Source organism: Entelurus aequoreus, linkage group LG07 (assembly GCF_033978785.1).
Source record: "Entelurus aequoreus isolate RoL-2023_Sb linkage group LG07, RoL_Eaeq_v1.1, whole genome shotgun sequence".
Lineage (NCBI taxonomy): Eukaryota > Metazoa > Chordata > Actinopteri > Syngnathiformes > Syngnathidae > Entelurus > Entelurus aequoreus.
The window spans coordinates 3,948,294-3,967,036 of NC_084737.1; the positions used below are offsets into that span (position 1 = coordinate 3,948,294).

The window sequence follows — 18,743 nt, forward strand, 5'->3', positions numbered from 1 at the left end:
AAATAGATGATGTTTAAACCTCTCTATGGTGTGACATTAGACATTATTATGTTGTTAGTAGGGTTGTCCCCATACCAATATTTTGGTACCGGTACCAAAATGTATTTTGATACTTTCCGATACTTTTTTAAATAAAGCGGACCACAAAAAATGTAATTATTGTCTTTATTTTAACAAAAATCTTAGGATACATTAAACATGTTTATTATTGCAATTTAGTCCTCAAATAAAATGTTGAACATACTAGACAACTTGTCTTTTAGTAGTAAGTAAACAAACAAAGACTCCTAATTAGTCTGCTGACGTATTATTTTGTCTACATTATGAGGGACAAACTGTATACATTGATTATTAATCTACTTGTTCATTTACTGTTAATATCTGTTTATTTTCTGTTTTAACATGTTCTATCTACACTTCTGTTAAAATGTAATAATCACTTAATCTTCTCTTCTTTGATACTTTACATTAGTTTTGGATGATACCACACATTTAGGTATGGATGTGATACCAAGTAGTTACAGGATCATACATTGGTCATATTCAAAGTCCTCATGTGTCCAGGGACGTATTTACTGACTTTATAAACATAATATGAATTTAAAAAAAAAAAAAAAAAGGAAAAAAGATTTTGTGATGCTAAAAAAATATCGATGTAATCATAGTAGTATCGACTAGATACGCTCTTGTACTTGGTATCATTACAGTGGATGTCAGGTGTAGATCCACCCATGGCGTTTGTTTACATTGTGACGGCGGTGAGCTATTGTATCCTCCTACGGTGTGTAGTGAAGCATGTTTAGCTATTCCTCGTCCTCCAGTGATAATGATACTTGTAAGAAACTTACTTTATATGTCACCATGGAGGCCAGGATTAGTGATTTAGAAGTAGCTAAAACACTGTGGGTGGATGTTAGCTGTCTTAAAGCAGCTCTTCCTGAGGGTGTTTCAGTGTTAGAACTTCACCTTTATCTTTACTTTTTACACCAAAATGCGTCCTTTCTCCCTTTTCTGTCTACACACTGTGTCTGCTTGTAAGTACTCTGTGTGTGTGCGCTGCCCAACATGCTCCTCTGCTCCTAAAACCAGCAAATTCACCACGTGACGACGACGTACCATCATGCTTGTAAAAAAAAGGGGGGGGGGCTTGGACCGGTACTTTTTAAAGGCGGTATAGTACCGAATATGATTCATTAGTACCGTGGTACTATACTAATACCGGTATACGTACAACCTTAGTTGTTAGATATTTAGGGTTATTGTCAGTTAACGATTTAAAGCAGCAAGGCAAAGGAAGGCAGAATGTGAGAAAGCAGTTATGACAAGAGAATGTATGATATACTGTACGACTTACAGGTTTTAAGCCAGCGTGACATGGGAATGTTCCAGCAAGTGACCACTTCCACCATGGAGCGAGGCATTTCCACATTCAGAGGTTTGACCACTTGCATTTCCCTGCACAAACAACGGCACACAGTTCACGAGAAAGAACGAACCGAGAAACTGGAGTGTCCTGTCATTAAACAACACGTTATAGAAGTTATTTTGGATCTCAACAAAACCTTGCAGGGCGTAAATCCGGTTTCCAGGACGGCGAGGAAACAAAACATCAACACGATGCCAATGTTCATTTTTTCAATCAGAAGATCAGAACCTCTCATTGGTGACTAAATATTTGACTGTCTTTAAATAACATGCTTGTCATCACACAGTTTACTTGTTATCTGCTGGGTAATCATCAGGGATGCAGGACAAGGAGACAGTTATTGGGCTGATATGAGGAAATGATGACAATACAAGCAAAAAACATCAGCTGTGTTTACTTGTGCTAAAGTGCACAGCCAGTTAACATCTAAATGTCCTCCAACAAGCACACCATTTCTTATATTTTAGTCAAGTCACTTACAAAAGGTAAACATGCTAGGTTATAGTCTACTAGGAGCGTGTAGATACACAACAGCCAAGCACACAAACTAAACATACGTATTAAAAGTATTTAATTTAACAATATTGCAGTCTAAAACAGCACATTTGTCAATATAAACAAATACCAAATAATTATAGTTGCATATTACTTACACATACAAAGTCTCCAAGGTAGAAGCGTGTTTGAAAGCATCCAGTAACAAACGTGTCCGCATCATTCAACTTACTGCGTCATGAGCTTAACTTAATGATTTCTTGTGGCAACTAGGTGTTGCTAAAAAAAACAAAACACTCCACTTCAACTTAAAGACCGCAAAGTCCGTTCCAAATGGTTAATAATAAATAGGTCAGTGTTTATTCGACCCTATTGTGAGTCATAATCAAGCCTTTTCGAACATTCCACACTACAGAATAACAAAAGTAGGTACTATGTTTCATGCTGTTATCAAATGGCCTTATATCTCGGTTTCAATAAAAGCACACAAAAAGTTGTATCGGAACACACACAATTTAAAAAATTGCTCTGATAACCGATTAAAAAAATGATAATTATCTGCAATATGCCGTGAGAAAGTCAAACGCTCCTTTTCTCATACCTCATAGGAGGTCAAGAACTTCCCCTGAGCTCATTGTAAACAAACATTTCGCATGCTATTTGCGCCAAGTGTTCTGCAGACATTCCATGAGGATGGAAAAAAAAAAAACAACAACATTGAGCTTCAACACATCAAACCTCATCAGTTAACTGAAACGCCAGCATCACTGTGACGATGTTTTGAAAGCCCACAAATAAGACGCCGGCAGAGCTAAAGAAGCTTCCTCAAAGCCAGCCACAAAGAAAGGTGTGCACAAACTACAGTTACATCTGTATTTAAAAAATAACATTTATGGTATAAGTACTGAGAAGCAGGAAGTTATCTGTAGCAGCTTCAGAAAAACAACAACTTTGCATCTCTAGTAATTAGGTTTGATTTATTTTAGCTAATGTTTTTTTTGTTCATCATTTGGTTTAAGTAGGGTCATTTATGAACACAGCATCAATCTTTAAAAGAGTCTGGTTATGTTTCTACCCGTAGAAAAGAAGTTATGACACTGCATCCGTAATGTGGTTCAGGCTGTGAGTCATCTGTGGATAAACTCACCAGCGCACGTGGTCTTTTTCCTCCACATGTCCGGCTCCTGCCAACATGCTGCTGCTCTCACTCAGGTGGCCCACAAAGTAGTTGCTGAAGTGGAAGGACAAGGCATTCTCATAGGCACCCAGCCACCTACAAATACACACAAATACCACACATTTTTATTTAGAAATCCTATTTCACAGAATTTGTCTGACAGTGATTATTGATTGACTACTTAATTTCCATGAAAAAGGATGAGTTTGGCCAAAGTGTTTGGTGTTCATATATTTGGGTGTCTGACACAGATTAATTGGATTTATATATATATACAGTATATATATATATATATATATATATATATATATATATATATATATATATACACACACTACCGTTCAAAAGTTTGGGGTCACCCAAACAATTTAGTGGAATAGCCTTAATTTGTAAGAACAAGAATAGACTGTGGAGTTTCAGATGAAAGTTCTCTTTTTCTGGCCATTTTGAGCGTTTAATTGAGCCCACAAATGTGATGCTCCAGAAAGTCAATCTGCTCAAAGGAAGGTCAGTTTTGTAGCTTCTGTAACGAGCTAAAGTGTTGTCAGATGTGTGAACATGATTGCACAAGGGTTTTCTAATCATCAATTAGCCTTCTGAGCCAATGAGCAAACACATTGTACCATTAGAACACTGGAGTGATAGTTGCTGGAAATGGGCCTCTATACACCTATGTAGATATTGCACCAAAACCCAGACATTTGCAGCTAGAATAGTCATTTACCACATTAGCAATGTATAGAGTGTATTTCTTTCAAGTTAAGACTAGTTTAAAGTTATCTTCATTGAAAAGTACAGTGCTTTTCCTTCAAAAATAAGGACATTTACATGTGACCCCAAACTTTTGAACGGTAGTGTATATACGTATATATATATGCACATATACATATATGCACATATATATGCACATATATATATGCACATATACATATATATGCACATATACATATATATATATATATATATATATATATATATATATATATATATATATATATATATATATATATATATATATATGCACATATACATATATATATATGCACATATACATATATATATATATGCACATATACATATATATATATATATATGCACATACACGTTTATGTGTACAGCTCTCGTAATGGGTACATTCGCACCCACCTGCACAAATGTACTTCAAAATGTAACAATCAAAATAAATATGACTTTTTTTTTGTTTACTAGGGCATGCATATATAATATCCATTAGTTTGACCATTTAAAATCAACGATAATAAAAAGGAGCTGCTTGGAAATAGCATAAAAATGCCCCAAAAACTTGGAAAAACGTGATTCATAGCGTTACTTTTTGGTGTAACCATCATGAGCGTTCTGTTCAGGTATATTTCTTTTATATTTTGATAAATCATCATATTTATGTATTACTAAATCTAAATAGGTATTGATCAATCTTTAAGCTGTGTGTATTTGATTTCAGTTTGCTTTTGACATCTTATTTAGAATTGTAGTTGAAACTTTTACAACCTTGTGTTGCACTCATGATGGCGTAACCAAACCAGATTTCATTTATTCCCTTTTTTACATTTAGTATATTTAAATATTCATTTATAAACATTGAATACATTTAAAATATCAATAAAATGCAATTGCCTTCATCTTATAGGGTAATGTTTAGTTACACCAAGTCATGAGCGTAACACTAAGCTTCATAACTTTGACTTGTAATATCTCTAATTCTGCTGGTGTTTTAGGCTTTTTTTTCTTTTTGGAACATGTACTATACATATAATACAATAAAGCCCCATATAAAATTATGTTTCTAGCAATACTTTAATTTTGCCTTTGAAAGTAACACTCCAATGTCCATTAGTGGAGTTGTACACATATATACATATATATATATATATATATATATATATATATATATATATATATATATACATATATATATATACTGCATATACATATATACACACATACAATACATATACATATATAGTACATACATATATACATATAAATATATATACATACATATATATATATATACACACACACACATATACTGGAAACGAGTAGTGACTGTACTGACAAATAATCAAATTTTCTATGTCTGTTGTAGTTGTAAAAAGAAATTAAAAAAATCAGATACCGATATACGTATGTCAAAATGCGAAATATCAGCGGTGATTATTGGTCCAGCTGATAATCGGCCAATCTATCGAGCATAGATGATGATTCTAAGACGGATTTACTCTAAACTGCAGGTCTTTGATTCTGATTTGTGCCTACATCCCATTTTTACTGTCTTGTCTGTTGGAATAATTATATATAAGTTATCACACAACTCTTATGCTTAAAGGCCGTTGCTCTAGTTATTATCTATTGTGCTCAAGCTGTACTTTTTATTTCCGTGCAAGGGCACACAACTTGTTATCTTCCACTGCAAGTTAGGAGTGGCCTCGCCGCATATGTTTTCTGTCTTTCAGCCTGCTAACAGCCAAGGACGAACCAGCACCTCAACGAAGATAAGGCGTATCAACAGCGGGCAGACAAAGCAGAGACAGGGCGCAATCACAAGGCCCCCAGCACATTTCCGATCTGAATAATCACGTATTGTGCGTACGGAGCTGCTTGCATAATATGTGACCCCTCCCTTTAGAAGCAGCCTCAGCCATGTAACTAGGGAACTCATAAACTGAATAAATAGAGGAGCGCGTGGGCTGTTCCTCAGAGCGTAGGGTGAGACTGTAACTGAGTGTGCAGCGCCATGCGTTCTCCTCATGAGCTAAATTGAACTCTGTCTCTGCCTGATTCCTTGCTTCTTGTTCTGTTTAATAGATAGTTCGGTGCTTAAACCTGACAGTATTTACATGATGTTACATTGAACGCCTGCATCAAAGCACATATGCAAACACCACACAAGAAGCCATAAGAGCAAAATAAGACCCCATTCTCTCAATCTGGTGTGTTTCATCTGTAGTATGGATTTGGATATAGGGGGGAAAAAAGAAAAATGCCCTCACTTGTGTGTGAATGCATTTCCGTGGATGGGGATGAAGAACAGGAAGAGGTAAGGGGCGATGCAAGACGACACCAGCAGGCAAACCTGACTCTTTAGCAGGCTGAGGGAGGAACGCCAAAACCATAGCCAGCTCTGAGGAGCAGAAAAAGGCCTTAGAACTTTGTCGGCACGCACAAAAGACTTCCTCACCAGTCGTCTGCCCTGGACAGCAGCCTTGTATGATGAGAAGCTGATCCACGGACCAAAGACCACGTTTCCCACGAAGAGAACATAGCCTAGGAACTCTGTTGGTGGGGGCAGAGCGGCGACCGTCCCTCCGTCCAGGTCAAAGGCCAGAGAAATGGCTTTCATGGCCACCACCATCTGACTGCCTCTCAAAACACAGGCAAGAACACACAGGAAGTAGGCACTGACAGCTTGACCTAAATAATAGTGCTTCTTCAGATGGTGCAAAGAAAGTCATTTGAAAAACATTTTAAGTAAACAATACATGCTGAGGATGTTCTGATCATGGTTTTATGCGGCCGATTGTGATCATCTGTGAGTGAGATCAGCTGATATTGATCACATGTATCAACTTAATCTTTAAAATGTATTTATAGTGCAAAAATATCAACACAATATTTAAACTACTTCCTTATTCACTTTTATTACATACTGTTTCAGCAAAACAAAGTTAATCGTACACAATATCTAAACAAAAAATATATTTTACAAACTACTATCTATTACTATTTTAAATGTTTTGGTTTTTGCCCCCAAATCCATGATGAAAAAAAAGAACTAAAAAACTAATTTTGTGAAAATTAAAATAGTGACCTAATCACTGTAGTCTAATCGATCGTATACTGATACTACTCTTGGTATCGTTTCTACCGATATTCTCCTTTACCTTCTAATATAGAAGTTCTCTAACTTTTTTCACCAAGTACCACCTCAGAAGAAACTTGGCTCTCCAAGTACCACCATAATGACAACATTAAATACAGTAGTGTAGTAGACCTAAGTATTCATTAAGTACCACCATAATGACAACATTAAATACAGTAGTGTAGTAGACCTAAGTATTCATTAAGTACCACCATAATGACAACATTAAATACAGTAGTGTAGTAGGCCTAAGTATTCATTAAGTACCACCACAATGACATCATTAAATACAGTAATGTAGTAGACCTAAGTATTCATTAAGTACCACCATAATGACAACATTAAATACAGTAGTGTAGTAGACCTAAGTATTCATTAAGTACCACCATAATGACAACATTAAATACAGTAGTGTAGTAGGCCTAAGTATTCATTAAGTACCACCATAATGACAACATTAATATACAGTAGTGTAGTAGACCTAAGTATTCATTAAGTACATCCATAATGACATCATTAAATACAGTAGTGTAGTAGACCTAAGTATTCATTAAGTACCACCATAATGACAACATTAAATACAGTAGTGTAGTAGACCTAAGTATTCATTAAGTACCACCATAATGACAACATTAAATACAGTAGTGTAGTAGACCTAAGTATTCATTAAGTACCACCATAATGACAACATTAAATACAGTAGTGTAGTAGACCTAAGTATTCATTAAGTACCACCATAATGACAACATTAAATACAGTAGTGTAGTAGACCTAAGTACTCATTAAGTACCACCATAATGACAACATTAAATACAGTAGTGTAGTAGACCTAAGTATTCATTAAGTACCACCATCATGACAACATTAAATACAGTAGTGTAGTAGGCCTAAGTATTCATTAAGTACCACCATAATGACATCATTAAATACAGTAGTGTAGTAGACCTAAGTATTCATTAAGTACCACCATAATGACAACATTAAATACAGTAGTGTAGTAGACCTAAGTATTCATTAAGTACCACCATAATGACAACATTAAATACAGTAGTGTAGTAGGCCTAAGTATTCATTAAGTACCACCATAATGACAACATTAATATACAGTAGTGTAGTAGACCTAAGTATTCATTAAGTACATCCATAATGACATCATTAAATACAGTAGTGTAGTAGACCTAAGTATTCATTAAGTACCACCATAATGACAACATTAAATACAGTAGTGTAGTAGACCTAAGTATTCATTAAGTACCACCATAATGACAACATTAAATACAGTAGTGTAGTAGACCTAAGTATTCATTAAGTACCACCATAATGACAACATTAAATACAGTAGTGTAGTAGACCTAAGTATTCATTAAGTACCACCATAATGACAACATTAAATACAGTAGTGTAGTAGACCTAAGTATTCATTAAGTACCACCATCATGACAACATTAAATACAGTAGTGTAGTAGACCTAAGTATTCATTAAGTACCACCGTAATGACAACATTAAAAAAATTCAGTAGCGTAGTAGGCCTAAGTATTCATTAGGTACCACCATAATGACAAAATTTAAAAATACAATAGCGTAGTAGGCCTAAGTATTCACTAAAAACAAGGCAGAGGTTTTATTTAACAAGTACATTTAATATTTTTGTCCACTGTAACAAACTGCAGGTGAAAGTCAAAAAATGAGATTATCGTGCAAACTTTGTTTATATCAGTGATTCGATGTGCAAGGTGAAAATAATGTATGACAGGCTCATAATATGCAACTCAAGACTTATTTGATATTTGGATGATTATGCCTAAAAAAACCTCCAATTCAAACTATCACAAAATCTGTGGTTTTCATAAACAATGATCATCAGAATGAAAAGAAATACAATCTTGACATATCTCACACTGTATGTAATAAGTTCATATCACATATTAGTCTCCCACAGGCATGTGATTGGAACTTCATGAAAAAGACTGAAAATAGGCCGGGGACTGGTGGCCGCAGGTTTTTACCACTGGATGATCAAAAACTCTACTCATTACACCAGGGGTGTCAAACTGGTTTTCATGGAGGGCCAAATTTCCCCCAGAGGGCCGCTTGTAACAGTGAATGTAAGAATATAAAAGCATCATTACATTATTGCCTATGCATTTGGTTTGTGTACGTACAAATTGATGGATAACTTGCTTTGAAATGGTAAGTCAAAGTGACAAGCAGATATTTAAATATTTATTGTTATTTTTACAAATGATCATAGGGTATATAATAATTACATGTGCTGAAAAATGTTTTTTTTTATCACATACGAATCCTGATTTTTTTTGTAATATTCAAAAATCTAATTTATTTTATTTTCTTGGACGAATTAATTTACAAAACCATTTTTTTCAGGCCATCTCCATGTTTACTTGGTGCACGTACATGCCATACGTCAGCAACCAAAAGGTGGTTTTATAACCCGTAAGCGGTTTTGTTAAGGTGTTGTTATTATCATACCAAATAATACATTGCAGAAATCAGTTTGAATGGAGAATTGTGTTGAATCGAGTATCGATTATGAATCAAATCCTCATCCCAAGAATGGGAATCGAATGGCGAGGTGCCCAAAGATTCACACCGATAACAATTGAATATTTGTATATATATATATATATATCAAAGTTTAAAACATATGACATTTTTTTCTGTCAAAATGGAAACAATGAAAACATTTACCGTAATTTCCGGACTATAAGCCGCTACTTTTCCCCCTCGTTCTGGTCCCTGCGGCTTATACAAGGGTGCGGCTTATATACGGCCTGTTCTTCTCCGACACCGACGAAGAGGATTTCGGTGGTTTTAGTACGCAGGAGGAAGACAATGACACAATGATTAAAGACTGACTTTTCATATACCGGTAGTAGGCTGGTTATTTTGATAACGTACAGGCGAGCACTTTGTATTACTTTGCACCGTTGTATTATTTGTACTCTGCACGAATGCTGTTTGCCATGTCAAAGATGTGAAAGTTTGATTGAATGATTGAAAGATTTATTGTTAATAAATGGGACGCTTTGCGTTCCCAAACAGTCATCTCTGTCCCGACAATCCCCTCCGTGGTAGCAGGAACCCCTATATACTACGCTAATTACACATCAAAACCCTGCGGCTTATAGTCGGGTGCGCCTTATATATGGAGCAATCTGTATTTTCCCCTAAATTTAGCTGGTGCGGCTTATAGTCAGGTGCGGCTTATAGTCCGTAAATTACGGTAGTAAGAAAGATGAAGTATGCACATTATTCTCAGGCCACGTTAAATCACGTGTTGGGCCGGATCTGTTTGACAGCTGTGCATCACGGGAACACCATAGTTGTTGGCAGGTATGGCAGAGAGACAGATCAAAATTTTAACACACATTGTAGGTCAGAAAAAAACGAATAAAAACAGAAAATGTTTTCTTATATTTTTACAGAGATAGAAAAAGAGGGATTTCCGACTATAGAGGGAAAAATCACATGCCTGCTCCCATTTGAAGTTGAATTGCTGATATGAATTCCTTTTTGCACCATATTTAAATTGTTTTGTGTTCCACCTGCAACTCTCACTAGGATACATGAAAAAATATTGTGTTGAAAGAGACATTCACCTCTTATCTTGTGCCAGGTCACCGTGTCAATGAGATGTAATTCTCTGAAACACACAAGGCACAACATCTCACATCTGCACTGGAATATACAACCAAAAAGCACAAAATGACAAAGTTAAACAATACACACATGCACGTACACTAGGGGTGTAACGGTACGTGTATTTGTATTGAACCGTTTCGGTACGGGGGTTCCGGTTCGGTTCGGAGGTGTACCAAACGAGTTTCCACACGGACATATTAAGTAGCGTAACGTAGGTTGTGTAAACAATGCACACTGAGGCACAACACACGGCATGCTAGCAGCTAACGGGCTAGGATAGACTGACCATACGTCCTCTTTTCACCGGACATGTCCTCTTTTGCGGAGCTTTCAGGGCGGAGTTTCTTAAATGCCTCAAATGTCCGGCATTTTGAGTTAGGGTTGCGTGTATTTTCAATGTACGTTCAGGGTTAAGAAGGGGTTGAAAACAAAACAAACAGCAGCATTGGTGAGGGAGGGGCAGAGACAGAGAGAGAGGGAGAGTTATGATAAACGCGCATGCGTCGCCAGGCTCTGCTTTTTATCCATAGATTTATCACATTTTATTTGTTATTATCTATAGCAGGGGTGTCAAAAGTGTGCCCCGGAGGCCATTTGCGGCCCACAGCTAATGTTTTAAAGGCCCACGACACATTCTAAAAATACTATTCAAATAAACAAAAACATAACAAAAGTGAAATAAAAAAAAGCTTAAAGGTTAAATGTAATTTTAAAAAAGTTGCAATGTTGACTAATAAAACAAAGCTGTTTTTTCTTTCTTTCAAACTGTCATTGCTCAAAACATAATATTGAATCAAAATCAATGTTATTATGAATTATTGACCTATCCAAGGTTCCCATTACTTCACATCAAATATTACACTAAGAAAAATATTTTTGGTGGAAGATTTTGCAAATTTGGTAAATAAATAACCCAAAAATGTATATTTTGTTGTTTTCTTACTGTACCAAAAATGAACCGAACCGTGACCTCTAAACCGAGGTACGTACCGAACCGAAATTTTTGTGTACCGTTACACCCCTAACGTACATGCACACGCACACACACACACACACACACACACACACACGCACACACACACACACACACACACGCACACACACACACACACACATATATATGCACAAACACAAAAGGAAAGATTCTAAAGATCCCACAGGGGATCTTTGTTCAATCAATCAATCAATGTTTACTTATATAGCCCTAAATCACGAGTGTCTCAAAGGGCTGCACAAGCCACAACCACATCCTGGGCTCAGATCCCACATCAGGGCAAGAAAAAACTCAACCCAATGGGATGACAATGAGAAAACATGGAGGCCAGGATTAGTGGTTTGGAAGCAGCTAAAACACTGTGAATGGATGTTAGCTGCTAACTAGCTAGCCATGTCTTAAAGCAGCTCTTCCTGAGGGTGTTTCAGTGTTATAACTTCACCTTTATCTTGACTTTTTACACCAAAATGCGTCCATTCTCCCTTTTCTGTCTACACACTGTGTCTGCTTGTAAGTACTCTGTGTGTGTGCGCTGCCCAACATGCTCCTCTGCTCAGCAATGTCATGACGTGACGACACGTCGTCATGCCCGGGAAGCGGTACTTTTCAAACAGAGTATAGTAGCATTTTTGATTCCATAGCACCGCGATACTATACTAGTACCGGTATACTGAACAACCCTAGTACAGACACAGGACAATGACGTTCACACAAACCAGAGATGAGTCAGGATCACCAGCACAGACTGAGTAAAAGAGCCCTGATTAGGTCTTCTTACCCAACGAGCAGGTAGACGAGAATGGCGCAGGACAGGAAGAGACCTCTGCTGCTGCAGCGTGGGCCAAGAAGAAGAGAGAGGTAGCAGAGGACACTGAGCAGCATCACCCACAGCATGTGCACGTCAAAGAAGAGGAAGAGGCTGCACATTCCAGCTAGCATGGACACCAGGTGATTCACCCAGGACACGCCCCCTAACAAACACAATTAGGAATCATGTTTAGAAGACACGCTGTCATGCAAACTTTCATCCACAGCAGACATCCACCCATATGTTCTTTCCAGGGCCCATACCGATTATTAGTAGTCAATGAGGCCCATACCGATTATTAGTAGTCAATGAGGCCCATACCGATTATTAGTAGTCAATGAGGCCGATACGATTATTAGTAGTCAATGAGGCCCATACCGATTATTAGTAGTCAATGAGGCCCATACCGATTATTAGTAGTCAATGAGGCCCATACCGATTATTAGTAGTCAGTGAGGCAGATACCGATTATTAGTAGTCAGTGAGGCCGATACCGATTATTAGTAGCCAAAGAGGCAATACCGATTATTAGTAGTCAATGAGACCGATACGATTATTAGTAGTCAATGAGACCGATACCGATTATTAGTAGTCAATGAGGCGATACCGATTATTAGTAGTCAATGAGGCCGATACCGATTATTAGTAGTCAATGAGGCCGATACCGATTATTAGTAGTCAATGAGACCGATACCGATTTTTAGTAGTCAGTGAGGCCGATACCGATTATTAGTAGTCAATGAGGCCGATACAGATTATTAGTAGTCAATGAGGCCGATACCGATTATTAGTAGTCAATGAGACAGATACCGATTATTAGTAGTCAGTGAGGCCGATACCGATTATTAGTAGTCAAAGAGGCGATACCGATTATTAGTAGTCAATGAGACCGATACCGATTATTAGTAGTCAATGAGGCCCATACCGATTATTAGTAGTCAATGAGGCCGATACCGATTATTAGTAGTCAATGAGACCGATACCGATTATTAGTAGTCAAAGAGGCCGATACCGATTATTAGTAGTCAATGAGATCGATACCGATAATTAGTAGTCAATGAGGCTGATACCGATTATTAGTAGTCAGTGAGGCCGATACCGATTTTTAGTAGTCAATGAGACCGATACCGATTATTAGTAGTCAATGAGGCCGATACCGATTATTAGTAGTCAATGAGGCCGATACGATTATTAGTAGTCAATGAGGCCGATACGATTATTAGTAGTCAATGAGGCCGATACCAATTATTAGTAGTCAATGAGACCGATACCGATTTTTAGTAGTCAATGAGGCCGATACCGATTTTTAGTAGTCAATGAGACGAGACCGATTATTAGTAGTCAATGAGGCAGATACCGATTATTAGTAGTCAGTGAGGCAGATACCGATTATTAGTAGTCAAAGAGGCCGATACCGATTATTAGTAGTCAATGAGATCGATACCGATAATTAGTAGTCAATGAGACCGATACCGATTTTTAGTAGTCAATGAGACCGATACTGATTTTTAGTAGTCAATGAGGCCGATACCGATTATTAGTAGTCAGTGAGGCCGATACCGATTATTAGTAGTCAAAGAGGCCGATACCGATTATTAGTAGTCAATGAGATCGATACAGATAATTAGTAGTCAATGAAGCTGATACCGATTATTAGTAGTCAATGACGCCGATACCGATTATTAGTAGTCAGTGAGGCGATACCGATTATTAGTAGTCAGTGAGGCCGATACCGATTTTTAGTAGTCAATGAGACCGATACCGTTTATTAGTAGTCAATGAGGCCGATACCGATTATGAGTAGTTAATGAGGCCCATACCGATTATTAGTAGTCAATGAGGCCGATACCGATTATTAGTAGCCAATGAGGCCGATACGATTATTAGTAGCCAATGAGGCCGATACCAATTATTAGTAGCCAATGAGGCCGATACCGATTATTAGTAGCCAATGAGGCCGATACCGATTATTAGTAGTCAATGAGGCGAGCAGACACAGTGTGTAGACAGAAAAGGGAGAATGGATGCATTTTGGCTTATAAACTAACGATAAAGTTGAAGTTATAAAACTGAAACACCCTCAGAAAGAGGTGCTTTAAAACATGGCTAGCTAGCTAGCGGCTAAAGTCCAGCCCCAGTCTGCAGTGTTTTAGCTACTTCTAGTATTATCACTGGAGGACGAGGAATAGCTAAACATGCTTCACTACACACTGTAGAAGGATACAATAGCTCACCGCCATCAAAATGTAAACAAACGCCATTGGTGGATCTACACCTAACATCCACTGCAATGATACCATGTAGTATCTAGTCGATACAACCAGGGCCGGCCCGTGGCATAGGCCGTATAGGCAAATGCTAAGGGCGCCGTCCATCAGGGGGCGCCACGCCAGTGCCACAAATGTTGGAGAAAAAAAAGAAAAAAAAAAGTTGGTACTATTATTTCTAAATACAAAAAATAATTCCACGTTAATTAAAATGCAAAGTAAAGCCTATTTAATATAAATATTATTTGTTACAACATTACGCCCCCCCCCCTTCACCCCGCACGGTGCGCCCCCTCCCTTCCCGTATCATGACTCTTACCACATCAAAAAATCAACACATGATGTCAAAACGGCCAAAACTGTCAGGTGCCCAGGGAAGAAAAAAGAGAAAAGAAGAGGAGGAGAAACGAGAAAAAGACAGAGGTAGCAGGTAGGTAACGTTAGCCTACATGAAATTATTTGTCTGTTACAGAATGTGATAGTAACCTGGCTTTTTAGCATTAAGCTAATGTTACATGATTCGGCAATTGCTAATCAATAAATAGCTAGTTCCGTTTTAACGTCGGGTTAATATTGTGGAGGGGGCTAAATTGTTATGGAAAATAATAATGTAACGTTAGGTAATTACAGTACTCCCACCTTACATTCCTCAGGGACATTTGTATTAGATCTTTTAAGCAGGTGTTTTTTGTTTACATTCTTATTGCCTTCTGGTTAGCTAATGTTTGCCCTGCAGGTAATAGTCACTTTTCCACCCCTTTATATATTAGGTATAGTTGTAAGCCTAGTTGTTAAAGTGCACATCATTAATGTTAATTAAGCAATATCACATGAGAGGGAATGCTGTTTTTTTAATTTGAGCACTGCTGTGATTCGGTTAAAGATAACCATAACATAACATTCTCATATGATATGTTAATTTGCTTTCTTCAAGTAAAAAAAAATGTCAAAGACAAAGCTATTCGGTTTCTTGTGAGTATATACACTTCACTGCCGATGTATGTAATATTGCCTAGGGCGCCAGATTGGTTAGGGCCAGGCCTGGATACAACTATGATTACGTCGATATTTTTGGGCATCACAACATCTTCTTTCGTTTTTATGAAATTTATATTAAGTTTATAAAGTCTTGAAATATGTCCCTGGACACACGAGAACTTTGAATATGACCAATGTATGATCCTGTAACTACTTGGTATCGGATTGATACCTAAATGTGTGGTATCATCAAAAACTAATGTAAAGTATCAAAGAAGAGAAGAATAAGTGATTATTACATTTGAACAGAAGCGTAGATAGAACATGTTAAAACAGAGAATAAGCAGATATTAACAGTAAATGAACAAGTAGATTAATAATCCATTTTTACAGTTTGTCCCTCATAATGTAGGAAAAATAATAGGTGTATAAATGACACAATATGTTACTGCATACGTCAGCAGACTAATTAGGAGTCTTTGTTTGTTTACTTACTACTAAAAGACAAGTTGTCTAGTATGTTCACTATTTTATTTAAGGACTAAATGACAATAATAAACATATGTTTCATGTACACTAAGATTTTTTGTTACAATAAAGACAATAATGCCATTTTTTGTGGTACCCTTTATTTAGAAAAGTATCAAAATACATTTTGGTACCGGTACCAAAATATTGGTATTGGGACAACGCTAATACCATATGTAGATGACGACACTTGGGAAAAACGTCACAAAATAAACAAATTCCAAACAGCTAGTTTACAAGAAGTATGACAGAAGGCAACATTATTTTATAAATATCTCCGCAATGCCTCCACAGTTTGATTTCAAATTCAGATCCCAAATACACAACAGCAGGTACTAATGGGTAAGAACAGGTTTTGCATAATAGGGCCACTTTAAGCCAGTGCTGAGTCTGCAACCGGACGTGATGTCACGTGCTACAAAAGGTATCGAAGTTTGATTCAGTTTATTTTATATGTGTAAAAAAACGGCTTCCAAACTCTGAATCGGTACACATCATTCCCTTAAAGGAGACTTGATTCATTCTCGAAAGTTCCATCTCTATCATTTCATCTCAGGTAGTTGAAGTGATGCTCACCCAATCTGAAGAGCAGCCTGCTGATGAGACAAATGAGCAGCAGTTTCCAGATCTGCTGAATGCCTTGCTGGAGGGTACTGAGTCCACAGCCCTCAGCCAGCTCCATCCACACCTGGAGCCTGCTGGGCCAGTCCATGGTGCAACTGCACAGACATTACATGCACATACTGTATGTTACCTCGTCAAAACAAAACCTAAACACATTTTCCCCCACTTTTTGGCATGCAGTGTTTGATTCTAATACTGTACTGTCGCCTAGATCACGGGGTCCCCAACCAGGGACCGGTTTAATGTAGGCATTATTATTACGGATCAGCCTTTCACGTGTGGCAGACAAATACAGCAAAAATAAATGCATGGAAAATACAACATAAACTAAACCCTGAATTATTGGGAGCTTGTTTCTTTGTGATGAGATGGTCCCCAGAAGGTTGATAGTATATACCAATATCATCAAATTTGGTATACACTACAGTATATAGCATTAACCTGTTGGGTACTGCAGATGGAAATTAGCCTCTGGCTACAATCTGACATATTTTAATATAATGAGGCAATTCCTGAAGGAATTGCATGTGAATGCTCCAATGCTGAGGTTGAACTGAAATCCTGGAATTTTTTTAGAATTGTTGAAGTAGAGCACACCATTTCCAAACAGGCTGAATATTTTGCAGTTGGAACAGTTTGAATCAGATGAAAAATGTGGAACTTTGAAGAATGTCCCTAAGATTTCAATGGGAATTTCCCCAAAATTTGGGAATTTCGGGAAAAGCAGGAATTTTTTGGAAAATGGTAAAAAAACAAAAACTTGAATGTTCTGAATGAGTTGAAATGGTTGGTGTTGGAATTTTTCAAATTGGTGGAGTAGTAACATGTCGAATTGAGAAATGGTGTTACGAAATTCCTGGAATTTTGGGAAAACCGGGAATTTTTCCAGTTCAAAAAACAACTTGGGTGTTTGTCCTGATTAAGAGGAATGTTTAGACAGTGGAACGGTTGAAATGCGTTGGAAAATGTGGAAGGAGTAGTCACCAGAAAAAAGGTTGGAAATAGGCTTTTGGAAAACCAGGAATTCTGGAAAATGCAGAACGAAACTAAAACTGAACTGGCTACAAAGTAAACAAAAACAGAATGCTGGACGACAGCAAAGACTTGCTGTGGAGCAAAGACGGCGGCCACAAAGTACTTTTGAACATGACATGACAATCAACAATGTCCCCACAAAGGATAAAAACAACTGAAATATTCTAAATTGATAAAAAAAATATCACTCAAAGGAAGACATGAAACTGCTACAGGAAAATACCAAAAAAAGATGAAAAAGCCACCAAAATAGGAGCGCAAGATAAGAACTAAAACACTGCACACAGGAAAACAGCAAAAAACTTTTTACTGTCAACTGAGTTTTGTTTTTTTATGTTTTCTGCTGGTGGTGTGTCTCCGGATTTTTTCAACGCAAAAAATGTGCCTTGGCTGAAAAAAGGTTGAAAAACACTGAACTATATGATTTGCCTGAGAAGCTGGACAGCACAAAAAAAACAAAAAAAACCCAACAAAACAAAATGAACACACATTTTGCCAGTCAAAAACAGCCACTGACAATTTATAGTGTTACTTTCGCATTAATACCAATATTGTGTTTTTAAACCCCCAATATGCATTTGTCACTAAATAAGTATATTCAAGAAAATGTACTCTTAAAGTGATAGTGTCGTTAGTACAGTTGACTCACTTTACGTTCACCTGCGTGACTAAAATAATCAAGTTAAATGTGCCGACTTACTTTATTCGACAAAAAGTAAACTATCCAATCCTGGGAAGAGGATTTTTACATCTTCTTGTACTGATTTGTTGGCTTAGCAGCAAAAAGATGGACACGACTGCAACATTTTGGAGCGAGCGCCAAAGACAAGCAGCAGGAAGTCGCTTCAAAATAACACAGCGTCCACT

The 18,743-nt window shown here is 37.2% G+C and overlaps 1 protein-coding gene across 3 annotated transcripts in view; it reads right to left on the minus strand.

Moving 5' to 3' along the window:
- The window catches only part of LOC133653290 (protein-serine O-palmitoleoyltransferase porcupine-like), a 28,578-nt gene that overhangs the window by 9,664 nt on the left and 171 nt on the right, over window positions 1-18,743 (minus strand). The window contains exons 1-8 of one of the 3 annotated variants that reach the window (XM_062052421.1): window positions 18,577-18,736; window positions 16,794-16,936; window positions 12,415-12,607; window positions 10,600-10,643; window positions 6,298-6,530; window positions 6,110-6,240; window positions 3,069-3,194; window positions 1,355-1,455 (exon numbers count right to left, since the gene is read on the minus strand). In XM_062052421.1, the coding sequence (XP_061908405.1) occupies window positions 1,355-1,455; window positions 3,069-3,194; window positions 6,110-6,240; window positions 6,298-6,530; window positions 10,600-10,643; window positions 12,415-12,607; window positions 16,794-16,929 (964 nt within the window). In that variant the 5' untranslated portion in view covers window positions 16,930-16,936; window positions 18,577-18,736. Of the gene's footprint in view, window positions 1-1,354; window positions 1,456-3,068; window positions 3,195-6,109; window positions 6,241-6,297; window positions 6,531-10,599; window positions 10,644-12,414; window positions 12,608-16,793; window positions 16,937-18,576; window positions 18,737-18,743 lie in introns of those variants that run through there. The other 2 variants (XM_062052424.1, XM_062052422.1) reach the window with 2 other exon arrangements.